A 26,614-nucleotide genomic window follows, 5' to 3' on the forward strand; every position below is an offset into this window, starting at 1 on the left:
TCTCTCTCTCTCTCTCTCTCTCTCTCTCTCTCTCTCAGGTGTGCAGAGAATAGACAGGTGAGGCAAGTCTAGGAAAGGTCTGAGAGGTGAATTATAAAGAAGACGAGGAGGAGGAGGAAGAGGAGGAGGAGGAGGAGGAGGAGGAGGAGGAGGAGGAGGAGGAGGAGGAGAATGGACCGAAGTAAAAGAAGAAAGCAAGGCAGAAGAAGAAGAAGAAGAAGAAGAAGAAGAAGAAGACTAAGATGATGATGATAATGATTAAGAAGAAGAAGAAGAAGAAGAAGAAGAAGAAGAAAAAAAAGAAGAAAAAAAAATATGAAAACCAGTTAACCACAATCACCACCATTCTACAACAACAACAACAACAACTACTACTACTACTACTACTACTACTACTACTACTACTACTACTACTACTACTACTACTACTACTAGACCTTCCTTCCTTCCTTCCTTCCCTGCTTCCTTGCTCTTTTGTTCTTTTTCTTCCTTCCTTCTTTCTTCCTTCCTTCTTCCTCCTTCCTTCCTTCCTTCCTTCCCTCCTGGCTTCCTTCCTTCCTTGTTTCCTTCCTTCCTTGTTTCCTTTCTTCCTTGCTTCCTTCCTCCTTTCTTCCTTCCTTCCTTCTTTCCTTCCCTCCTTCTTTCCTTCCCTCCTTCCTTCCTTCCTTCCTTGCTTCCTTCCTTCCTTCCTTGCTTCCTTCCTTCCTTGCTTCCTTCCTCCCTTCTTCCTTCCTTCCTTCCTTCCTTCCTTCTTTCCTTCCTTCCTTCCATTCATCGACTTCGTTCACCCTCAAATATTTGTTTAACCCGATTCCTACGACACACACACACACACACACACACACACACACACACACACACACACACACACACACACAGATGAACGAACTTTACATTTACGAAGATCAATATAACGTTTTTTTTTTAATTTCTCGTTTATTCTTTGTTTTAATTTTTTTTATTTGCTATTTCTTTTTTTTATTTCTCGTTTATTCTTTCTCTGTTATTTTTATTTTTATTTACTGTTTTTTTTGTGTGGGTTTTTTTTTTGAAGTGTTGCGAAATCAGAATCTACGCATCACCACCACCACCACCACCTCCACCTCCACCACCACCAGGCTCCACCTACACCTCACCCCCCCTTCACCTCCACCTTCCTCCACCACCACCAGCTTCCGCCCACATCCCTATCTCCACCACCACTACAACTAACACTCCTATCCTCTTCCTCCTCCACCTTCTCCACTCTTCCACGTAACTCCTTTCCCCTCCAAAACCTCCACCTCCACTCTCATACCCTCTCCACCACCACCACCACCATCACCACCACCACCACCACTATCACCACCGCCACTACCTTCATCACCACCACCAAACTACAACACCACTACCAGTATTGCAATCACCACCACCACCACCACCACTATTAATATCAAACTCCACACGTCTTATCACCACACAAAGATACTCCACCACAACCACCACCACCTCCACCACCATGACCACCACCACCACTTTTAACCTAAACAATACTATAATAAAAATAAAAATAATAATAATAATAATAATAATAATAATAATAGGGTGATAATGCTTACGTGTGTGTGTGTGTATGTGTGTGTGTGTGTGTGTGTGTGTGTGTGTGTGTGTGTGTGTGTGTGACCTTGGCAAGCGTGGGCGTATGCGAGGTACGCAATTACGACTTAACAGGTGACAGGTGAAGAGAGAGAGAGAGAGAGAGAGAGAGAGAGAGAGAGAGAGAGAGAGAGAGAGAGAATAAGAAAGAAAACAAAGTGAAAAAAGAAAAAGAAACAGGAAAAAAGAAAAAACACAGAGAAAGGAAAAAAGAAAGAAAAAGAAAGAAAACACAGAGAAAGGAAAAAAGAAAAAGAAAGAAAAAACAGAGAGAGAGAGAGAGAGAGAGAGAGAGAGAGAGAGAGAGAGAGAGAGAGAGAGAGAGAGAGAGAGAGAGAGAGCGTAACAAACAGAATAACAATGCAACTTGATAACACGAAGAATATTAAAGAATGGAGACACAGAGAAGATGATAAAATAAACAATAAATAAAATAAATAAATAAATAAGATCACAACATCCTGACAATATGAAGATGCGGGTCAGGAATTCTCTCTCTCTCTCTCTCTCTCTCTCTCTCTCTCTCTCTCTCTCTCTCTTGTACCTTTTTCTCTTCCTCCCTCATTTCCTCCTCTCATTCTCTCCTTATCTCCCATCTTCCTTTTGTTTTCCTTCTTCTCTCGATTCTCTCCATCTCCATCTTCCTTCCCTCTCTTCTTTTAATCAGTTTTCTCCCATTCTTCCTCCTTTCTTAAGCTTTCCTTCTTCTTTTCCTTAAACACTTTCCTTCCCTCCCTCTATCTATATATATTCATAAGGTTTTGTTGGTAAGAGAACCGGGTAGGACACGAAGTAATGGTTTAAACTGGATAAATTCAGATTCAACAGGGACATAGGCAAAAATTGGTTTACTAACAGGGTGGTGGATGAGTGGAATAGGCTTAGCAGTCATGTGGTGAGTGCCAATACAATTGTCACATTCAAAAATAGATTAGATAAATTCATGGACAGCGATATTTGGTGGGGTTAGATACACGGGAGTTTAGGGTCAAAGGAGCTGCCTTGTATAGGGGGCTACCGGCCTCTTGCAGACTCCAATGTTCTTATGTTCTTACTTTCCTCCCTTCTCCTCAGTGTCATTCTCTTCTCCTATTTTACCATCTCCTCCTTCTTCCTTAAATATTCCTCTCTCTCTCTCTCTCTCTCTCTCTCTCTCTCTCTCTCTCTCTCTCTCTCTCTCTCTCTCTCTCTCTCTCTCTCTCTTGTCCCCACCCTCTTCACCCTCCTTTTTTCAACTCTTTTTGATTCCTCTTTCCTCCTTCTTCTTATCCCGCCCTCCCTCTTCCCTCCTTCTTTCTTCCTCCCTCCCTCCGTCCCTCCTCCCTTCTCCCTCCCTCCCTCCCCTACCATTAGTTCCGTTACAGCGTTCTAATTGCAGTCACTCCTTCGTCGAGTATCCTACGCATCCTACCTAATACTCTATCATCATCCTACTTATCCTATGCATCCTATACCTAATCTTGCATCATCGCCATTCGCATCCTACCAAACGCTGTATCATTATCTTGCATATCCTACGCATCCTACCCAATCCTGCACATCCTATTTAATCCTGTATCATTATCCTGCACATCCTACGTATCCTACCTCATCCTGTATCATCCCCCTTCCCATCCTACCAAACCCTGTATCATTATCCTGCACATCCTACGTATCCTACCCAATCCTGTATCACCCCCCTTCGCATCCTACCAAGCGCTGTATCATTATCCTGCATATCCTACGTATCCTACCTCATCCTGTATCATCCCTCTCCGCATCCTACCAAACCCTGTATCATTATCCTGCACATCCTACGTATCCTACCCAATCCTGTATCACCCCCCTTCGCATCCTACCTAATCCTTCCTATCCTACCTCATCCTGTGTTGCCATCCTGCTCAGTGCTCAAGCCAGGGAGATTTGATTTTTTTTGTTTGTTTGTTTGTTTACAGTAAAGAAAACTGTTCAAGGGAAAAAAATAAAAGGAAATAATAATGAAAAAAAAGCCCGCTACCCACTGCTCCTACAAAGAGTCCAGAGGAATGGCCGAAGGATAGGTCAATTTCGGGAGGAGAGGTGTCCTGATACCCTCCACTTGAAAGGATCCACGAAAAAAAAAATAGTAAAAACGGTAATTGATGGAGGAGAGAGAGGAGGAGAGAGGGAGGAGGAAAGCGAAGGAAAGGAGAGAAATGAAGGAGAGAGAAGGGAAATACTGGAGGAAAGGGGAGGAAAGGCAAGGAAGGAGGAAAGAGTTAAGAAAGGAGAGATGAAGAAGAGAGAAGGGAAAAAATGGAGAGAAGGGGAGGAAGGCAAAGAAGAAAGAGTAAGTAGAGAAGGGAGGAGATGAAGAAGAGAGAAGGGAAAAAATGGAGAAAAGGGGGAGGAAAAGCAAGGAAGGAGGAAAGAGTTAAGAATGGAGGGAGATGAAGGAGAGAGAAGGGGAAAAATGGAGAGAAGGGGAGGAAAGGCAAGGATGGAGGAAAGAGTTAAGAATGGAGGGAAATGAAGGAGAGAGAAGAGAAAAAATGGAGAGAAGGGGAGGAAAGGCAAGGAAGGAGGAAAGAGTTAAGAATGGAGGAGATGAAGGAGAGAGAAGGGAAAAAAAATGGAGGGAAGAGGAGGAAAGGCAAGGATGGAGGAAAGAGTTAAGAATGGAGGGAGATGAAGAAGAGAGAAGGGAAAAAATGGAGGGAAAAGGAGAGGAAAAGCAAGGAAGGAGGAAAGAGTTAAGAAAGGAGGAAGATGAAGAAGAGAGAAGGGAAAAAATGGGGGAAAGGGGAGGAAAGCAAGGATAGAGGAAAAGAGTTAAGAAAGGAGGGAGATGAAGAAGAGAGAAGGGAAAAAATGGAGAGAAGGGGAGGAAAGGCAAGGATGGAGGAAAGAGTTAAGAATGGAGGAGATGAAGAAGAGAGAAGGGAAAAAATGGAGGAAAGGGGGAGGAAAGCAAGGAAGGAGGAAAGAGTTAAGAATGGAGGAAGATGAAGGAGAGAGAAGGGGAAAAATGGAGAGAAGGGGAGGAAAGGCAAGGATGGAGGAAAGAGTTAAGAATGGAGGAAGATGAAGGAGAGAGAAGGGAAAAAATGGAGAGAAGGGGAGGAAAAGCAAGGAAGGAGGAAAGAGTTAAGAAAGGAGGGAGATGAAGAAGAGAGAAGGGGGAAAAATAAAGAGAAGGGGAGGAAAAGCAAGGAAGGAGGAAAGAGTTAAGAATGGAGGAAGATGAAGGAGAGAGAAGGGGGAAAAATGGAGAGAAGAGGAGGAAAAGCAAGGAAGGAGGAAAGACTTAAGAATGGAGGAGATGAAGAAGAGAGAAGGGAAAAAATGGAGAGAAGAGGAGGAAAAGCAAGGAAGGAGGAAAGAGTTAAGAATGGAGGAAGATGAAGGAGAGAGAAGGGGAAAAATGGAGAGAAGGGGAGGAAAAGCAAGGAAGGAGGAAAGAGTAAAGAATGGAGGAGATGAAGAAGAGAGGAAGATATAGGATAAAAACGAATGAAAGGAAAGAGGGAGGAAAATAATAAGTAATAGATAAATGAATAATCAAATAAAGGAAAATAAAGGAAAATAAGAGATAGGGGAAGCAAAGGGAGGGAAATTTGGAGGGAAAGAGAAGGAGGACAAGGAAGGAGGGAAAGGGACGGAGGACAAGGAAGAAGGGAAAGGGAAGGAGGGAAGGGAAGGAGGAAAAGCGAAGTTAAGAAGGGCTGGAATAGAGAAGAAAAGAGAAAATGAAAAAGGAAAAACAACAAAGGGAGAGAGAGTAAGAGAAGAAGAAATAATAATAAATAAATAACAATGGATAAATGAGTAACCAAATGAAGACAAAGTGAAAACAATATAAACAAAAGTAAACAAGACAAAATAACCGATAAACATCAATAACACGAAAAACATTACAAAAAAAAAATACTGATACTTTTCACAGGGGAATAAACAAACAAATAAACAAAAAAAAAAAGAAAATGAAAATATAACAAAAAAAAATACACAACAAGGGACGCATTTTACAGGTAAGTATTCATTCAATACACCAACAAACACCTGCACGCACACCTGTTTAATTAGGCAGCCGAAATCCATCACCTGAAAATGATTACCTGGCTCTACCTGACTTAGTGGCGGTAATTACAAATGTTAATGTTATGGTGTGTGTGTGTGTGTGTGTGTGTGTGTGTGTGTGTGTGTGTGTGTGTGAGAGAGAGAGAGAGAGAGAGAGAGAGAGAGAGAGAGAGAGAGAGAGAGAGAGAGAGAGAGAGAGAGAGAGAAAATGATAATAGAAATAACAATAAATCAAATTAAGCAAATGAAATACAAGACGCATAAAGTTAAACGCAGTAAAAACGAACCTGAGAGAGAGAGAGAGAGAGAGAGAGAGAGAGAGAGAGAGAGAGAGAGAGAGAATCAAACCGAAGCAATGTAGCAGAAACAAAACAATAAACTATCAAGCACACACACACACACACACACACACACACACACACACACACACACACACACACACACACACCTGTTCCCACGAAGCCATGACCCTAGCAACCCACATATCCTCTACTACATTTCTGCCCCCCCCTCCCCATTACGCCCCCCGTGGAGATACATCGTGGGGGGGGGGACGGGGGGGTAGGAGAGAGGAGGAAAGGGGAGGAGGGAGGTGAAGTGGGAGTAGTATTTGAAGTAGTAGTAGTAGTAGTAGTAGTAGTAGTAGTAGTAGTAGTAGTAGTAGTAGTAGTAGTAGTAGGAATATACATAAATAAATCTTAGGTAATTCAAATAAAAACAAGAATAAAGAAAGAAAGAAAGAAAGAAAGAAAGAAAGAAAGAAAGAAAGAAAAAGAAAGAAAGAAAGAAAAAGAAAGAAAAGAAAAAAACAATAAACGTACCTAATAACTTAACACAATCACTTTTATTCATAATTTTTCCAGTTTTTTTTCTTTCTTTAATCTCTGACTCTTCTTCTTCCTGCTGTGATAAGGGAAGCAGACGAGCCGTGATAAGCAAGGAACCCACAACGCCCACCCTCATCAGCGGAGCATCTGGGGCGAGGAGGAGGAGGAGGAGGAGGAGGAGGAACAGAGAGGAAGAGATAGGAGGAGAGAGGATTAGGAGGAAAGAGGAGGATAGATAACAATAAGTCTCCTCCCTTTAATAAAACAAAAAATATATACAGGAAATGGAAAGAGGAGAAAGATGAGTTAAAAGAGGATGAGGAGGAGGAACAGCGAGGAGGAGGAGGAGGAAAGAGGAGGATACATAACAATAACTCTCCTCCTTTTAATAAAACAAAAAAATATACAGGAAATGGAAAAAGAGGAGAAAGATGAGTTAAAAGAGGAGGAGGAGGAGGAACAGCGAGGAGGAGGAGGAGGAGGAAAGAGAAGGATACATAACAATAACTCTCCTCCTTTTAATAAAACAAAAAAATATACAGGAAATGGAAAAAGAGGAGAAAGATGAGTCAAAAGAGGAGGAGGAGGAGGAGGAACAGAGAGGAGGAGGAGGAGGAGGAGGAGGAGGAAGGAGAAGGATACATAACAATAACTCTCCTCCCTTTAATAAAAACAAAAAAAAATATACAGGAAATGGAAAAAAGAGGAGAAAGATGAGTTAAAAGAGGAGGAGGAGGAGGAGGAGGAGGAGGAGGAACAGCGAGGAGGAGGAGGAGGAGGAGGAGGAAAGAGGAGAATACATAACAATAACTCTCCTCCTTTTAATAAAACCAAAATATATATACAGGAAATGGAAAAGGAGGAGAAAGATGAGTTAAAAGAGGAGGAGGAGGAACAGTGAGGAGGAGGAGGAGGAGGAGGAGGAAGGAGAAGGATACATAACAATAACTCTCCTCCCTTTAATAAAACAAAACAAAATATACAGGAAATGGAAAAAAGAGGAGAAAGATGAGTTAAAAGAGGAGAAGGAGGAGGAGGAGGAGGAGGAGGAGGAAAGAGGAGGATACATAACAATAACTCTCCTCCTTTTCATAAAACAAAAAAATATACAGGAAATGGAAAAAGAGGAGAAAGATGAATCAAAAGAGGAGGAGGAGGAGGAGGAGGAGGAGGAACAGCGAGGAGGAGGAGGAGGAGGAGGAAGGAGAAGGATTCATAACAATAACTCTCCTCCTTTTAATAAAACAAAAAAATATACAGGAAATGGAAAAAGAGGAGAAAGATGAGTCAAAAGAGGAGGAGGAGGAGGAGGAGGAGGAACAGCGAGGAGGAGGAGGAGGAGGAAAGAGAATACATAACAATAACTCTCCTCCTGTTAATAAAACCAAAATATATATACAGGAAATGGAAAAGGAGGAGAAAGATGAGTTAAAAAAGGAGGAGGAGGAGGAATAGGAGGAGGAGGAGGAGGAGGAGGAGGAACATAAGAACGTAAGGAATTTGCAAGAGAACAACAATCTAACCCATCATGACAACAATATACATGAATTTATCTAATCTTTTTTTTTTATGTCACTATCGTATTGGAACTCATCACATGACTGCCAAGGGGGAAGAGGAGGAGGAGGAGGACGATGCATAACAAAAGCTCTCCTCCCTTCACAAAAAAAGAAAGGAGGAACAGGAAATGGAAAAGGAGGAGAAAGATGAGTAAAAAAGGAGGAGAAGGAGGAGAAGGAGGAGAAGGAGGGGTAAGAGGAGGAATAGGAGGAGGAGGAGGAGGAGGAGGATTTACTAAGAGCAACATAAGGAAAGAGAAAAGACTGAGGAAGAAGAGGAGGAGAGTGTAAGTCTCTCTCTCTCTCTCTCTCTCTCTCTCACACACACACTCCGTGGCGCAACTGGTTAGAGCGCCTGCGTTGCCAGGCTTCACGGTCTGACAGGGCGGCGGTTCGAGCCCGCTCAGGCCGGATTCTTTCCGTTGACTAGGAGTGGTTACTGTCCCCCATTCAGCAAGGGTGATGGGGTGTGTGGTGTGTGAAGTCCTGGCAGTACCCAGAGATCGACGATAAAGAGCACTTGCTCATGTCGGGAGGGTACCTGCTGGCGATTACGAGTCCAACACGTGATCAGGCCGCGGTGGTGAATTACACACACACACACACACGCACTCACGGCGTCATTCATGGGACGTCACGCTATTGTTATTTTTTTTCTATTTTTCCTAACAATAAAAGTGAGGATATCGTTATGACCTCCCAGCACCCCTTCTCTCTCTCTCTCTCTCTCTCTCTCTCTCTCTCTGATCCGGATTTTGAGTAACGAGCTAGATTATCGATTAACTCAGAAAGATTTAGAATATTCATGAACCCGAACACACACACACACACACACACCACGTCTGTCAACACACACAAACAGACAAAAAATCTCTTTCCATGGCAGAGGAAGTTTACACACACACACACACACACACACACACACACACACACACACACACACACGCCACTGCACATGACCACTCACTCCACCCATCCCCCCCCCCCCTCCCTTTCGATATATCAAGGCCTTTACGAAAATAATAATAAATATAAAGAAAGAAAGAAATAGATATAATAAATAAAGAAATAAAACAAGTAAACAAATCACCAAAATAAAAAAGCATGCAAAGCGAAAACAAATATGAGTTAACAACAACAACAACAACAACAACAATAGGCCACATTCCTCCACAACAAAACGTGATTGAGATAGTGAGAATATTTTTTTTCTCTCTTTCTCTTTCATTCTTATTTTCTTTTTATTTAATATCATAACTTCCGTGATGTTTCCACTTGTGTGTGTGCGTGTGTGTGTGTGTGTGTGTGTGTGTGTGTGTGTGAGAGAGAGAGAGAGAGAGAGAGAGAGAGAGAGAGAGAGAGAGAGAGAGAGAGAGAGAGAGAGAGAGAGAGAGAGAGAGAGAGAGAGAGAGAGAGAGAGAGAGAGAGAGTGTGTGTGTGTGTGAACATTTTGAAACTGCAAATGTTGGCTTAGATCTCATGTCTCAATTCATGGTCACTCTCTCTCTCTCTCTCTCTCTCTCTCTCTCTTGCATCATTACGAACATTATGGTTTGCTGGACACAGATAGATAGATAGATAGATAGATAGATAGATAGATAAATTGACTGACTGACAGGCTGATAAAGTGAGAGGCTGATTGACTGTAATATGTAAGAATAAGATAACAACAACAACTACTACTACTACTACTACTACTACTACTACTACTACTACTACTACTTCCACCTTCCCTCTCCATCCCCTTCCCATTTATCTCCTCTTCCCTCCTTTTCCTCCCTTCCCGGACTGGCCTGGAACGCTACCCTTCCCTTCTCACCCGTCACCTGATACCTCGCCTCCCAAAACCTGTCCATGGGGTAATTAGACCTCACTTTTGATTCTAGAAAGCGAAAAAACATGACAAACACATATGCAGAGGTAGATGTTATTGGGTGTTATGTGCGTGTATTTGGAGCTGTACACACACACACACACACACACACACACACGTAAGACAAACATATCTGCATTCTTCCTTTGATGTTATCTGCGTGTGTGGAACTTTAAACACACACACACACACACACACACACATAAATATATTGTCTTCGTTGGTAATCACAGTTCACCTTCGATGTTGATTAAAAAACTGAACACACACACACACACACACACACACACACACACACACACACAGACCCCTTGTTTTGATCTGTGTTTTGAGATGTATATATATACGTACACACAAACACACACACGTACACAGTAGTAAACAAACACCGTAAATATAAAAATGTCTCAGTTTTCACCGTAGTTCATCTTTTGATTATAATACACCAAAATACAAACACGCTTTCACCTGAGTATAGTATGACTCACACACACACACACGCACACACACACACACACACGCACACACACACACACACATAGCAACGTTAGAACACACACACACGCACACACACACACATAGCAACGTTAGAACACACACACAAACACATACACACACACCTTTACCTAACCATATAGTACTCGTGTGCACATCAAAACACATACAAGAAAACGTACATAAACACGTACACACACAAACATTTGAACACATACACACACACACAAACGTTAGAACACACATACACACATACATACAAACACACAGACCTTCACCTAACCATATGACCCTCACGTACACACCAAAACGCACACACAAAAACGTACACAAACACGTACACACACAAACATTTGAACACATACACACACACACTAACGTTAGAACACACATACACACATACATACAAACACACATACCTTCACCTAACCATATGACCCTCACGTACACACCAAAACACACACACAAAAACGCACACAAACACGTACACACACACACACACTAACGTTAGAACACACACATACATACAAACACACACACCTTCACCTAACCATATGACCCTCACGTACACACCAAAACACACACACAAAAACGCACACAAACACGTACACACACACTTCAAAACACACACACACACATACACACACGAGATCTCAGCCGCTACGAGAGGAAGGTTACTCGGAAAAAGGTCCACATTTATGGCCTTTTACCCCTGTTTTAAGGCCTTTTACTCACCTCTGACGCCCCCACAGGCTGCAGGCGACCTTCACACACACGGCAACACTCGCAACACTAAGGCAACACCATCACACTTCTCACTGTTGCTGTTTTCCACGAGACACACAGCGCAACACATCTGCTCCCTACGACGACGGCTGCAGACGATTGTTTTGGTGGTGGTTCTCTCTCTCTCTTTCTCTCCCTCCCTCCCTTCCCTCCCTTCCCTCCTCTTCTCTCTCCCTCCCTCCTGTCACCCTCCCTGTCTCTCCCTCCCTTCCTTCCCTTCCCTCCTCTTCTCTCTCCCTCCCTCCTGTCACCATCCGTATCTCTCCCACCCTTCATTCCCTTCTCCTTCTCTCCCCTCCTGTCACCGTCCCTGTCTCTCCCTCCCTCCATTCCCTCCTCTTCTCTCTCCCTCCCTCCTGTCACCCTCCCTGTCTCTCCCTCCCTTCCTTCCCTTCCCTCCTCTTCTCTCTCCCTCCCTCCTGTCACCGTCCCTGTCTCTCCCTCCCTCCTCTCTCCCTTCCCTCCTCTCTTTCTCCCTCCTGTCTCTCCCTCCCTTCTCTCTTTCTTTCCCTCCTGTCTCTCCCTCTCCCTCCTCTTCCCTCCATCTCTCCCTCCTCCTCCCTGGCTCTCTCTTTTCCTCTCCTCTTCCTCTCCCTGCCTCCCTTCTACTCTCCCTTCCCTCCTCTCTCCCTCCTGTCACCATCTCTCTCCCTCCCTCATCTTCCCTCCATCTCTACCCCTCCCTCCCTGGCTCTCTCTTTTCCTCTCCTCCTCCTCTCCCTGTCTCCCTTCTACTCTCCCTGTTTCCGACTCCTCTCCCTCTTCCTTGTATCCGTTCCTCTCTTTCCCTCCCTTCCTCTCCCTTTTACTCATTCTTCCTCTCTCCCCTTTCCACATCTTTCCCTCTATTCTTTCCATCCTATTTCCCTTCCTGCCTCTCACTCTCCCTTTATTCTCTATTTCCTTATCTCCCTGGTCTCCCTTCCTCTCCCTTCCTCCTCTCCCTTCTCCCCTTATCTCTACGTAAACATTGCATGGGTGGAGGAAGATTATGACAGCCTAACCATTAATATAAATAGCTGTGTGTGTTGCAAAATGGTTACGTGATTGTTATTAGTATTTTTTGTGGCCATGAACTTATACCAATCTATTTCACAGCTGTTTGGGGCAATAATTATTACAGCTGATGTGTGTGATGAAAAGGGGCTGATTGAAGTAATTTGGAAATCCTGAGACCTGTGTTAATTATATAGTTAGGTTTTTATAATAAGCTGTGCGTGGTTGAGGTAGTGAAGTAGGGATATATATAAAGGTAAATAAGAAGTGTTAATAGAGGTATATAAGGAGGTCTAGAGAGGTATAAATTAAAGATATATTGATTGATTAATTGTTGTTGCAGGTAATAGAGGAAGGTAAAAAGAAGGTCTAGAAAGAAGAATAGAAGGAAAAGGTAGAGAATGGATAGACTAGGGTAAAATAGATAGAGGATTGTATATAGCTGAGATGGATGAATAGAAAGATATTAGGTAGAGAATCGAGCTGGATGGAAAATGGATGAATAGAAAGATATTAGGTAGAGAATCGAGCTGGATGGAAGATATATATGAGAACTTATATATGGCAGCAAAATTAACAGAGGTATAGATAGAGTAGGTAGAGAATAGATAGAGAATATATATATGGTAGCGATATATATATATATATTGATAGAGTTCGTAGAAAATTAATAGAGTAGCAGCGACTCGATCATAGCATATTGAAACTGTTTTAGATCTCCCGCCGCTTTTTTCGCGCCTATTGATGATTATTGTGTATTGAAAAGAAATAGATAGAATATATTTTTTATCAAGAGACTAGAAAACTCCTATATCCTTCCTCTCAGCAAAGATAGAAATGCGCTTAAATTTGGTATAGGCTATTGCAGATTGCGAATATATATGCATACTTGTTCTATCACTAGGTTTATATAGTTATTTATTCTGTTGAAGTGAGAGCTTTTGTAACATTAACTTTGTCCATTATTTTTCAAACTGTTCAATAACTTTTACATCATTTTGCCCACGTAAACAAAGAGAGGTGCCAAGGGTCGCCAGAAAACTAACATGTAGTATAACTATTAACCCTTTATTTTCTGCCTATACTGACTCTTAACTAAACTCCATTGCACTCATTTAGTTTAATTCAGATAAGGAAAGGATTAAAAAATGCTAACTTTGACTTGTATGGCGTTTTAATGCTATACCAACGAGATAAACAAATAAAGTTGCCAGAGACCGCCATGAGACTACCCAGCAAAAAAACTATTAACCATTTATGTTTTACCTATAATGACTTTTTAAATTAAGTTCATTGGACTCATTTAGTTTGATGTAGGTGGAAAAAGGCGATAAAAATACTAAATTTCTCTTGTACGTCGTATTAATGTTATATCGGTGAGTTAGTACACCCGCATGTTGGGGGCGAACCCGCTGCCAACACGTCCGCCTGTCAAGGGAGGGAGCGAGGCACAGGTGTTACAGGTGAGCTAGGTGAGGCGAGGAGGGTGATTAGGTGGCACAAGATGATGCAGGCACTTCACTAGTAAAGCTGTTGTTGAACTTATCACCTCTAAGTAGGCTGGCAATTATACAGGGAGGAGCATAGTCATAACACCTTGCTGACAGGACCGTGTGGGAATTAGTTGATTGCAGGTGATTACAGGTAAGAAGAACGTTTTGAGCTTGAGGAAAAGGAACCAAATACTTAAATAGTCCAGGTGTTATTCCTCTTAAGAAGTCAGGCAATTATTACAGGTAGGAGCATAATCTAACATAATCACACCTTGATGACAGAACCGTGTGGGAATTAGTTGATTGCAGGTGAGAAAAAGGTAATTAGGTGTCAGAAGAGGAACCAAACGCCTTATTTATCCAGGTGCTATCCCTCTAAGAAGCCTGCCAATTATACAGGGAGGAGCATAGTCATCACACCTTGCTGACAGGACCGTGTGGGAATTAGTTGATTACAGGTGATTACAGGTAAGAAGAACGTTTTGAGCCTGGGGAAAAGGAACCAAATACTTAAATAGTCCAGGTGTTATTCCTCTTAAGAACTCAGGCAATTAGTACAGGTAGGAGGATAATTTAACACATAACCACACCTTGATGACAGAACCGTGTGGGAATTAATTGATTGCAGGTGAGAAAAAGGTAATTAGGTGACAGAAGAGGGAGCAAACACATTATTTACCCAGGTGTTATCACTCTAAGAAGCCTGGCAATTAGTACAGGTGGTAGAGTAGTCATCACCTTACTTTCTGAGAGGACATTGTGGTAATTAGGTGTCCCAGGTGATTACAGGTGAGATGAGGGTGATTAGGTGACAGAGGATGAAGCAAACACATTATATATCCAGGTTTTATCCCTCTTAAGAAGCCTGGCAATTAGTGCAGGTGGTACCATAACTCACCTACCTTTCCAAGAGTGGTAATTAAGTATAAAGGTAAGAAGAAAATTATGAAGTTATAGAAGAGAAAGCAAGCATATTATATATCCAGGTGTTCTCACTCTAAGAAGCCTGGCAATTAGTACAGGTCGTAGAGTAGTCATCACCTTACTTTCTGAGAGGACATTGTGGTAATTAGATGTCCCCAGGTAATTACAGGTGAGATGAGGGTGATTAGGTGACAGAAGATGAGGCAAACATGTTATTTATCCAGGTGTTATCGCTCAAAGAACCCTGGCAATTAGTACAGGTGGTAGAGTAGTCATCACCTTACTTTCTGAGAGGACATTGTGGTAATTAGGTGTCCCAGGTGATTACAGGTGAGGTGAAGATAATTAGGTGACAGAAGATGAAGCAAACATGTTATTTAACCAGGTGTTGTCCCTCTAAGAAGCATGGCAATTAGTACAGGTGGTAGCAAATCCATTACTTACATTTTTGAGCATTGATTAGGTACCATACCATTTGCAGTTTAATCATTACTCACTTTTCGACAGGACAGTGTTGAAAAAAAAGGTGTTACAGAAGTTGAAGATCCAGATGAGAGCCACCAGTTAGGGCCACATGTATAAGAATGTGATAGAAAGACCCCATCCTACAGTAAACAGTTTTCGACAGGACAGTGTTGAAAAAAAAGGCGTTTCAGAAGTTGAAGATCCAGATGAGAGCCACCAGTTAGGGCCACATGTATAAGAATATGATAGAAAGACCCCATCCTACAGTAAGCAGTTTAATCATTACTCACTTTTCGACAGGACAGTGTTGAAAAAAAAGTGTTACAGAAGTTGAATATCCAGATGAGAGCCACCAGTTAGGGCCACATGTATAAGAATATGATAGAAAGACCCCATCCTACAGTAAGCAATCTAATCATTACTCACTTTTCGACAGGACAGTGTTGAAAAAAAAGGTGTTACATAAGTTGAAGATCCAGATGAGAGCGACTAGTTAGGGACACATGTATAAGAATGTGATAGAAAGAGCCCATCCTTCAGTAAACACTTTTCGACAGGACAGTGTTGAAAAAAAAGTGTTACAGAAGTTGAAGATCCAGATGAGAGCCACCAGTTAGGGCCACATGTATAAGAATATGATAGAAAGAGCCCATCCTACGGTAAACAGTTTAATCATTACTCACTTTTCGACAGGACAGTGTTGAAAAAAAAGGTGTTACATAAGTTGAATATCCAGATGAGAGCCACCAGTTAGGGCCACATGTCTGCTCCGGCCCTGCCCTCCACCACCCACCTGCCCAGGAACACACACCACACTAACTGACAGGTGTGTATGTGGTATAACACTGACGCTACCTGCTGCTAATGTGGATGTGTTACTACTTACTACTTTTCTTTTTTACGTAATCTGTTCCTTTTTTAACCCGTCCGCTGCGATTGGCATGGATTTGGCCTTCACTGGTAGCCTGGTAACATATGCTCCCAGGTCTTTCTCTGCCTCTGTGGTGGATAGTGGAGTGTTTCCCATGTGGTATTGGTGTGCTGGATATCCCTTCACTGGTAGCCTGGTAACATATACTCCCAGGTCTTTCTCTGCCTCTGTGGTGGATAGTGGAGTGTTTCCCATGTGGCACTGGTATGCTGGATTTCCCCTCCCAATGTGCATGACTTTACATTTTCTTCACTGAATTGTAGCAGCCACTTTTTGTCCCTTTCCTGTAGCTTGGTGATGTCTTCTTGTAGGAAATCCGCAGTCAAGAGGTTAAGATGTTAGGTGTTAGATGACGTTTCTTCATCTGGTTAGGTCAGTTTCTTCTTCCTTCATTCTTCCTTCACTTCTGGTTTGGTCAGGTGTTCGTCAGTGCACTTCTCCATGGCTTCTTTGGTCTTCACAGTGGACACATCACCTGTCTTCTTTTTACCCACCTGCTTGAATGATTTAATTAACTTTCCTTTTATCTCGGCTGCTGCATGTTGTCTTGTTCTTGGGTTCCCTTGACATATCTGTTTATTTGTACAGTAGAGGAGGTAGCTCAAGGGGGGGAAAAAAGCACACTGTCACTGTAGATTTTTTTTTCTAGGGCTTTTTGCTAACTGGGCTTTTTTCTGATCTTATTATATAGCACCTTTATTTCAACACTGTCCTGAAGAAAAACTGGGTAATGATTAAATTGGTAACTGTGGGCTTTTTTCTAGGGCTTTTTTCTAGGGCTTTTTGCTAACTGTAGGCTTTTTTCTAGGGCTTTTTGCTAACTGTGGGCTTTTTTCTAGGGCTTTTTGCTAACTGTGGGGCTTTTTTCTAGGGCTTTTTGCTAACTGTGGGCTTTTTTCTAGGGCTTTTTGCTAACTGTGGGCTTTTTTCTAGGGCTTTTTGCTAACTGTGGGCTTTTTTCTTGGGCTTTTTGCTAACTGTGGGCTTTTTTCTTGGGCTTTTTGCTAACTGTGGGCTTTTTTCTGATCTTATTATTTAGCACCTTTATTTCAACACTGTCATGAAGAAAAACTGGGTAATGATTAATTTGCTAACTGTAGCTCTTTTTTCTTGGGCTTTTTGCTAACTGTGGGCTTTTTTCTGATCTTATTATTCAGCACCTTTATTTCAACACTGTCCTGATGAAAAACTTTGTAATGATAGAATTGCTAACAGTGGACTGGGCTTTTTTCTTATCATATTTTGCCACTCTTCCAAATATAGGACAATGACAGCTTCATTATCATAACATTATTTCCTAGCTAGCTTAAAATGCCGTGACTTAAAATCTCATGAATATTATAGCTCTTCTACCCTAAGCTCACCTAATTCAATGTAAGGTACTCTCATGTAATCAAATCTGTAGAATGCCTATTACTTCTCCTTATTACCAAGAAACACATTTATTTCTTTATTAGTGTTCCTACAGCCATGACTTACAGAATCACCATTACCATCTTTTATTCTTGGCTTCTTAACCCCTTGACTGTGGATTTCCTACAACAAGACATCACCAAGCTAAAGGAATGGAACAAAAAGTGGCTGTTACAATTCAATGAAGAAAAATGTAAAGTCATGCACCTTGGGAGGGGATATCCAGCACACCAATACCACATGGGAAACACTCCACTATCCACCACAAAGGCAGAGAAAGACCTGGGAGTATATGTTACCAGGCTACCAGTGAAGGGATATCCAGCATACCAATACCACATGGGAAACACTCCACTATCCACCACAGAGGCAGAGAAAGACCTGGGAGTATATGTTACCAGGCTACCAGTGAAGGGATATCCAGCATACCAATACCACATGGGAAACACTCCACTATCCACCACAGAGGCAGAGAAAGACCTGGGAGTATATGTTACCAGACTACCAGTGAAGGGATATCCAGCACACCAATACCACATGGGAAACACTTCACTATCCACCACAGAGGCAGAGAAAGACCTGGGAGTAATCCAACAACCAATACCACATGGAAACACTTCACTATCCCAGACTACCAGTGAAGGGATATCCAGCACACCAATACCACATGGGAAACACTCCACTATCCACCACAGAGGCAGAGAAAGACCTGGGAGTATATGTTACCAGACTACCAGTGAAGGGATATCCAGCATACCAATACCACATGGGAAACACTCCACTATCCACCACAGAGGCAGAGAAAGACCTGGGAGTATATGTTACCAGACTACCAGTGAAGGGATATCCAGCACACCAATACCACATGGGAAACACTCCACTATCCACCACAGAGGCAGAGAAAGACCTGGGAGTATATGTAACCAGGCTACCAGTGAAGGCAAAATCCGTGCCAATCACAGCGGACGGGTTAATCATGCTAAGAGATCCACCACGACCACTATGCTTACCTCTCATAATATCAATCACTACCATGCCTTATCAATGCCCTAAGACCACTGAATCATGCCCGCAGACCCCCACCCCCCACACCACCCCCGCCACCATGCCGTTCTCGGGCCGGGACGCTGTGGTGCTGTGTGTGCTGGTGTGCTGTGTGCCGCTGCAGTACTGGCTCACCCGCACCTCACACTCCACCCCCGACCAGCGCTCCGCAGAGGTGTATCGGCTGCTGGAACAGATCCGCACCGTCGCTAACAAGTGGTTCAGTACGGCCGCGTGGATGGACTGGCTCCGGCACCTCCACCACAAGCACATGTCCAGTGGTAAGGGTGAGGCTGAACCACATGTCCAATAGTACGATTTTTTTTTTTTTTTTTTTATTTATTTATTTATTTATTTTTTTTTTTTTTAGACAGCAGTGGATCTATGTGTAGGCTGTCCAAAATTCAGTCAGTCAGTTTTGTAAGGCAGAAATATAACAACACTTCCAGATTGCGGTAGGATGGTTCGTGGTGCAGTGGTTAGCACGCTCAGCTCACAACTGAGAGAGCCCGGGTTCGATTCCCGGGCGGAGTGGAAAAATTTGGGTGGCTTCTCCGATACCCTACGCCCCTGTCCACCCAGCAGTGAATGGGTACCAGGTATTAATCGGGGGTTGTGTCCCGTCTCCTGCGATCTGTTCCCTTCTGTAATTCCTTCCCCTTCTGTCTCTCTCCGACATATGACCACAGATGTTGCGCCGACTAAACCAAGCTTTCCAAAACTTTTCCAGATTGCGGTAGAATCTATATACTGACGATAGTTAGAACATCTATTATGCGGCGTAACTATATTTATGCTTCGGTTCTGAGGTCGGCAGTGACTATGTATAGATAATTCATTTTGGGGGAGCTACTCGTCAAATACTGTTGCCTTCTAAGGGTTAATGGAAAAGGAAACAGCTCTTAGGCAATAATGTCACATGTTAAATGGTAAGGCATATTCATAATGGTGGGGATAAGGCAATGGGAGGGGGGGGGCTGAACAAAGGTTTTTTTATTTAACTGTCTTATTTTTCTTTTCTTTTTCCCTCTTTTATTTAATACTTCCTCTTCTTACCCTATTTTTCCTCTTTCTACTTTTACTTTCTTCTCCAATTTTTTTTCTTCTCTCCTTTTACTCAATTTGATTTTTCATCTTTACTTTTCTCTTTCTTTTCTTTTTATTTTTATACTCGTTTTTTACTTCTACTTTCTTCTCTTATTTTTCTTCTCGTTTTTTACTCAATTTAATTTCTCATCTTTACTTTTCTCTCTTCTTTTTGTACTCATTTTTTACTCTTATTTTTCCTCTTTTTACTTTTCTCTCATAATTCATCTTATTTTTACTCAATTATTCCTCATTTCACTTTACATTTCCTTTATTTCATTTTTACCTCTCATTTTCTCACCCCATATTCCCCCCCTCAGACTACAGCCACTGGTACCCCGTGGACGATGACAACCCGCTGGGGGAGTGCCCGGCGGTGGAGGTATGGCACTATCGCAGCCCCCAGGGGACCTTCGGCATGTCCCCCAAGCCGCGCCTCGACCACCCCAAGGAGGTCAAGTGGCGCATCGGCCAGGTGGTGCGCCATCACGACTTTGGCTACAAGGGCGTCATCGTTGGTTGGGACTACAAGGCGAAGGTGAGCCCGACAGAGGAAAAGAAAATAACGTACTATCAGAGGAGAACGGAAAGAACTTAACCCGTCCGCTGTGATTGGCACGGATTTGGCTTTCACCGGTACCCTGGTAACATATACTCCCAGGTCTTTCTCTGCCTCTGTGGTGGATAGTGGAGTGTTTCCCATGTGGTATTGGTGTGCTGGATATCCCCTCCCAAGGTGCATTTCTTCATTGGATTGTAGCAGCCACTCTTTGTTCCACTCCTGTAGCTTGGTGATGTCTTGTTGGAAATCAGCAGCCAAGGGGTTAACTCATTAGCTGCGTATTTCCTACAGTCAGACCTCAACAAGCTACAGGAATGGAACAAAAAATGACTGCTACAGTTCAATGAAGAAAAACGTAAAGTCCCGCACCTTGGGAGAGGATATCCAGCATACCAGTACCACATGGAAAACACTCCACTATCCACCACAGAGGCAGAGAAAGACCTGGGACTGTATGTTACCAGGCTACAAGTGAAGGCGAAATACGTGCCAATCGCAGCGGACGGGTTAAAGGTACACAAAGAGGACATAAGAAGAAGACTTAGGTACATAAAGAGAAAATATGATCAAAACAAAAACAAGAACACAAGAAAATAATAAGAAAACAATAATATCAAAGTATACTTACATAAAAAAGCCATAATAACAAAACTTGGGTACATAAGAATAAAGAGAACATAGGAACAGAAGAACATGGAGCAGACAATACCATAGGAAGAAAATAACAGAACATAATGGCATGAAACTATAACAGAACTTAACTCGGTAGCAGCGACGGGCCAAATTTGTGGCTTTACCGTGTAGCAGCGACGGGCCAAATTTGTGGCTTTACCATGTAGCAGCGACGGGCCAAATTTGTGGCTTTACCGTGTAGCAGCGACGGGCCAAATTTGTGGCTTTACCGTGTAGCAGCGACGGGCCAAATTTGTGGCTTTATCATGTAGCAGCGACGGGCCAAATTTGTGGCTTTATCATGTAGCAGCGACGGGCCAAATTTGTGCCATGATTTAAACCCCCTAAAAATAGATGATACATAAACTGATCACAAATGCTTTGATATATATTATGAAATGGTTTGTGTGAGGGGTGATTTTTTCTCATTTTTCTCGCTTAGACGGACCGTTAAGAAACATGATCCCCGCTGCTACCGGGTTAAAACATCCATTATGTGGCGTAACTTTATTTATGCTGCGTTCCTGAGGTCGGCAGTGACTATATATAGACCATTCATTTTGGGAGGGAGCTACTCTTTAACCCGCAAACTGCTGTACGCCTTCTGGGCGGCTGAGCGGTAAGCTGCTGTAAGCCTTCTGGAAGCGGGCTTTTCAAACACAAGCAAAAAGTTTCCCTTGTGACTTCAGATACTGCCAGAAAAACATTTTTGTGATAGAAAAATCTAAGAAATATGCAGGATACAACACATTTCGAGCTACAGATATGTGTATTGTAATATTTATGACACGTTTATGTAACTTAGATATCATTTATTGAAGGTCAATCTCTCGCTGATATAGCCGCACTAGGCGACGCACTCAGAATCTCAGTCCCGCAGCTTACGGGTTAAATACTGCTGCCGTCTAAGTGTTAATGGTTTGTTTTTCCTCAGGCGCCTCTGGAGTGGATACTAAGGCAGCACAAGCAAAATTTGGTGAGTGTTTTAGCACTATTCTCCTTTGCGACCTATGAAAATGACAAGGCCTCTCCACCGTGAACATAAAAAAACGCTCACGACAGCCCACTATTCTCCCTTGTGACCTATGAAAATACTTGTCGTGAGAGCCGAAAGCGTCTAAGATTAATGATTCACTTACAATGGCTCTCCTCAGCATTGGCGGGACCAGCCCAACTATACCCTCCTGGTGGACACAGATGGCCGAAAGATCCCACAGATTGCCTACGTCCCTCAGGAGAACATCACACCACTTATCAATGAGGAGGTAAGGACAGATAGAGATAGATAGAACATGGGAAAGAAGTTCGGATTGTTTTTTCTTCTTCATTTTCTTCTTTTTTCTTCTTATCCTTCTTTATTTATGTCTTCTTTTTCTTTTTGATCTTCTTCTTCATCATCATCATTTTCTTCTTCTCCTTCTTCATTGTCTTCATCTTTGTCTTCTGTGTGAGCATGGAGGTAAAGAGGAGAATAAGGAACAGTATTATCCTGCCAACTCTGTCATATGCATCAGAGACGTGGACATGGAACGCAACACAGCAATCGAGAATACATGCAGTGGAAATGAGTTATATAAGAGGTGCATGTGATGTTTCAGGATAGGGTGGAGAAAGTAATGAAAGCGCATATGAGCGGTTTGGTATTGGTGTGACAGTGAAAGGTGTGGAGTGGTGGAGTGGGTGGAGCGTGATGCACTGAGATGGTTTGGACATGTGATGAGAATGGGGGAGCATGAATTCGTGAAGAGAGTGTATGAGGGAAGGATTGATGTGAAGTGGATCAATAGGGTGGGTGAGTATTGGAGCGAGAGAGTGGGAAGTAGCAGGATTGAGTGCGCTGAGAGGGAGTGCCAGAACAGGGAGAGCTGGAGACACTTCTGCCGTGGCCACCCCCTAGAGGAAAGTTACCGCAAAGGAGCAGGGCGTCGGAGATATAGATAGATAGATAGACAGTATTTTTTTATTTATTTATTTATTTATTTTTACGTGTACACCTATAGCGCAAGTATAAGTGTACCAGTATATCTCCCACTCACTTAACGCACCTACTTTCCTTTCTCTCAGGTGAAGCATCCCGACCTGCACCAATACTTTGACGAGTTTGACGGGGCGCAGTACATCCCGAGTCCCTGGCTGCAAGCGGTGTACCCCTCGGACTAGCACAGTGCAGTATTGTATTGTAGTCGAGCAACACAAAGATGGTTTATATATTTTTTGGGGTGGGTTTGGGACTTTGGGGTCTTTTGCATCAGTCATTGAGGTGGGTTTGTTTGTCAGATTGCATACACCTTTCCAATTAGTGTTTCTAGCAGGGATAAAATCGTCACCTTCATAAACAAACCACCTAAGTCATTATTTTCTACTTGTCAGGAAATCAGAAAAGAAATGTCATTATCTCATTTGTATTAAAATTTAGGCAGGAATGAAAAGGCCAATTCTAGAACACTCAAACCCTGAATGACCAAGGCAACTATACAAAGATTACCGTCACATGATGGAAAATTGATGCAGACAAAAACCTGGAAATCTCTGAAAAATGACTTAGGCAATTATTTTATGAGGGTGACGAAATGTCTTTGGGATATTAGTTGAAATGTAAAATTGAGTTTGTCTAAAAAAGAATGTATGGTTCTCTTTTTTTTCCTTCTTTTTAATGAATCGTTATTTTTTTATATGGCTCATTGTTCATTTTCTTTATCCAGATCAGTGTTCATTTTCTTTATCCAGATCAATGTTCTTTTTCTTTGGATCAGTGTTTATTTTCATTATTTTGGATAAGTTGGTCATTTTTTTATTTCGATCATTGTTCATTTTCTTTATCCAGATCAATGTTCATTTTCTTTATCCAGATCAATGTTCATTTTCTTTGGATCAGTGTTTATTTTCATTATTTTGGATAAGTTCGTCATTTCTTTATTTCGATCAATGTTCATTTTCTTTATTCTAATTACTCTTCTATTTCTTTATTTGGACTATTACTCATTTTTATACGTAAACTTAATATTCCAGCTGAGTTTTCTTTTTTTTAGGGGGGGGAGGTATTAGTGCTGTGAGGCAGAGCTGGATAAAAAAAATTGTGAGAATCCTTGAGCTGGGCATTATGTGGATGGCCCCTAATAACCTAAACACTATTGATATGAGGGAAAAGGCTGGTAATTAATGTCTTGTGGGGCCATTTTTGTATAACGACCCCCTTGAGATAATCATGCAAGGTAAAAGGCTGAAAATTATGGTCTTGTGAGGGCCGTTTATTTATTTATTTATTCATTTATGTTTATTTATTTATTTTATTTTTATTTTTTTGTCAAATGCCCCTGAGATACTGCCTGGGTACCCCCCCCCTCTCTTCCCCCACCCCTATTTTTGTATAACGACCCCCTTGAGATAATTATGTAAGGTAAAAGGCTGAAAATTACTGTCTTGTGAGGGCCTTTTATTTATTATTTATTTTATTTTTATTTTTTGGTCAAATGCCCCTGAGATACTGCCTGGGTAACCCCCCCCCCCTCTCTTCCCCCACCCCCTATTTTTGTATAACGACCCCCTTGAGATAATTATGTAAGGTAAAAGGCTGAAAATTACTGTCTTGTGAGGGCCTTTTATTTATTTATTTATTCATTTATGTTTATTTATTTATTTATTTTTTTTTTTTTTGTCAAATGCCCCTGAGATACTGCCTGGGTACCCCCCCCCTCTTCCCCCACCCCCTATTTTTGTATAACGACCCCCTTGAGATAATCATGCAAGGTAAAAGGCTAAAAATTACTGTCTTGTGAGGGCCGTTTATTTATTTATTTATTCATTTATGTTTATTTATTTATTTTATTTTTATTTTTTTGTCAAAGGCCCCAGAGATAGTGCCCCCCCCTCTCTTCCCCCCCCCCTATCAATCCAGCTCCATTAATCAATTGGAACGTTGTGTGCGATTCAATGAACACAGCTTCTCCTAATGCCACTTAAGATGTTTATACACATATATTTTGGGGGTATTTCACAGCAGCCATTTCTCTTGTTCTTCAAAAGTGTGGCTTCTACTTTATATATGTTTTGTACTATATATATATGTGTGTGTGTGTGTGTGTGTGTGTTGTCAGTCATGTATATATAGCGTATGTATGAATGTATCACGTGTCAAGCTAGAATGAACCCAGAAAAGAGGATAGATGGAAAGAGAAGCAGAAGACAAAGAAGAAAATGGAAAGAGAAGTAGATGATAAAGGAGAGAGGGGGAGAGAAGAAAACGGAAAGAGAACTAGAAGGCAAAGGAGGAAAAAAAGAATGAGCTCAGAAAGGAGGAAAGAAGAAAATGGAAAAAGAAGTAGAAGACAAAGAAGAAAATGGAATGAGAAGTTGAAGAAAATGGAAAAAGGGGGAAAGAAGAAAATGGAAAGAGAAGTAGAAGACAAAGGAGAAAGGGGGACAGAAGAAAATGGAAAAGGAAGTAGAAGAAAAAGAAGAAAGGAGGAAAGAAGACAAAGGAGGGGAAAAAGAAGAAAATGGAAAGTGGAGTAGAAGACAAAGAAGGAAGGGGGAAAGAAGAAAATGGAAAGAGAACTAGAAGACAAAGGAGGAAATAAAAGAAGAAAATGGAAAGAGAACTAGAAGACAGGAGGAAAAAAAAAAAGAAAATGGAAAGAGAAGTAGAAGACAAAGAAGGAAGGGGGAAAGAAGAAAATGGAAAGAGAAGTAGCCTAGAAGACAGGAGGAAAAAAAAAAAGAAAATGGAAAGAGAAGTAGAAGACAAAGAAGGAAGGGGGAAAGAAGAAAATGGAAAGAGAAGTAGAAGACAAAGAAGGAAGGGGGAAAGAAGAAAATGGAAAGAGAAGAAGACAAAGTAGAAAGGAAAGAAGAAAATAGGAAAAGTAGTAGAAGAAAAAGAAGAAAGGAAAGAAGAAGAAAACAAAGAGAAGTAGAAGACAAAGGGGAAAGAAGAAAATGGAAAGTGGAGTAGAAGACCAAGAAGAAAAGGGGAAAGAAGAAAATGGAAAGTGGAGTAGAAGACAAAGAAGAAAAGGGGAAAGAAGAAAATGGAAAGTGGAGTAGAAGGCAAAGAAGAAAATGGAAAGTGGAGTAGAAGACAAAGAAGAAAAGGGGAAAGAAGAAAACGGAAAGTGGAGTAGAAGACAAAGAAGAAAAGGGGAAAGAAGAAAATGGAAAGTGGAGTAGAAGGCAATGAAGAAAGGGAGAAAGAGAAGTAGAAGACAAAGGAGAAAGAAGGAAAGAAGAAAATGGAAAGTGGAGTAGAAGACAAAGAAGAAAAGGGGAAAGAAGAAAATGGAAAGTGGAGTAGAAGGCAAAGAAGAAAGGGAGAAAGAGAAGTAGAAGACAAAGGGGAAAGAAGAAAATGGAAAGTGGAGTAGAAGACAAAGAAGAAAAGGGGAAAGAAGAAAATGGAAAGTGGAGTAGAAGGCAAAGAAGAAAGGGAGAAAGAGAAGTAGAAGACAAAGGAGAAAGAAGGAAAGAAGAAAATGGAAAGTGGAGTAGAAGACAAAGAAGAAAAGGGGAAAGAAGAAAATGGAAAGTGGAGTAGAAGGCAAAGTAATGGAGAAAGAGAAGTAGAAGACAAAGGAGAAAGAAGGAAAGAAGAAAATGGAAAGTGGAGTAGAAGACAAAGAAGAAAAGGGGAAAGAAGAAAATGGAAAGTGGAGTAGAAGGCAAAGAAGAAAGAGAGAAAGAGAAATAGAAGACAAAGGAGAAAGAAGGAAAGAAGAAAGGAAAGAGGAGTAGAAGACAAAGAAGAAAATGGAAAGTGGTGGAGTAGAAGGCAAAGAAGAAAGGGAGAAAGAGAAGTAGAAGACAAAGGAGAAGGAAGGAA

The 26,614-nt window shown here is 41.8% G+C and overlaps 2 protein-coding genes across 10 annotated transcripts in view; one reads left to right on the forward strand and one right to left on the reverse strand.

The window, feature by feature from the left end:
* LOC126983206 (uncharacterized) overlaps nucleotides 1-11,308 on the reverse strand; it is a 79,676-nt gene extending 68,368 nt beyond the window's left edge. The window contains exon 1 of the mRNA XM_050835817.1: nucleotides 11,163-11,308. The gene's annotated coding sequence lies outside the window, so the exon portion shown is untranslated. The remainder of the gene's footprint in view (nucleotides 1-11,162) is intronic.
* Nucleotides 11,309-13,568: 2,260 nt separating this feature from the next.
* LOC126983211 (F-box only protein 21-like) lies at nucleotides 13,569-25,326 on the forward strand. Of its 9 annotated transcripts, none has more exons than XM_050835825.1 (9): nucleotides 13,624-13,681; nucleotides 15,785-15,917; nucleotides 18,511-18,760; nucleotides 19,886-20,103; nucleotides 21,734-21,775; nucleotides 21,954-22,064; nucleotides 22,864-24,011; nucleotides 24,197-24,362; nucleotides 24,547-25,326. In XM_050835825.1, the coding sequence occupies exons 3-7, from the start codon at nucleotides 18,541-18,543 to the stop codon at nucleotides 22,957-22,959; spliced, it is 687 nt and encodes a 228-aa protein (XP_050691782.1). In that variant the 5' UTR covers nucleotides 13,624-13,681; nucleotides 15,785-15,917; nucleotides 18,511-18,540; the 3' UTR covers nucleotides 22,960-24,011; nucleotides 24,197-24,362; nucleotides 24,547-25,326. The 9 variants fall into 9 exon arrangements, with proteins under 9 accessions (XP_050691780.1, XP_050691778.1, XP_050691782.1 ...); XM_050835829.1 differs by lacking the exon at nucleotides 24,197-24,362 and adding an exon at nucleotides 15,392-15,409 and having other exon boundaries at nucleotides 13,630-13,672; nucleotides 15,804-15,917; nucleotides 22,864-24,196; XM_050835830.1 differs by lacking the exon at nucleotides 24,197-24,362 and adding an exon at nucleotides 15,649-15,666 and having other exon boundaries at nucleotides 13,643-13,672; nucleotides 15,804-15,917; nucleotides 22,864-24,196.
* The last annotated feature ends 1,288 nt before the right edge of the window (nucleotides 25,327-26,614 follow it).

This window comes from Eriocheir sinensis, chromosome 53 (assembly GCF_024679095.1).
Source record: "Eriocheir sinensis breed Jianghai 21 chromosome 53, ASM2467909v1, whole genome shotgun sequence".
Taxonomy (NCBI): Eukaryota; Metazoa; Arthropoda; class Malacostraca; order Decapoda; family Varunidae; genus Eriocheir; species Eriocheir sinensis.

Coding starts and splice junctions, on each gene's coding strand:
- LOC126983211 (XM_050835823.1), top strand. CDS start 18,541: ATGCCGTTCTCGGGCCGGGACGCTGTGGTGCTGTGTGTGCTGGTGTGC. Junction 18,761..19,885: donor CCACAAGCACATGTCCAGTG/GTAAGGGTGAGG, acceptor TCCCCCCCTCAG/ACTACAGCCACTGGTACCCC. Junction 20,104..21,733: donor GTTGGGACTACAAGGCGAAG/GTGAGCCCGACA, acceptor GTTTTTCCTCAG/GCGCCTCTGGAGTGGATACT.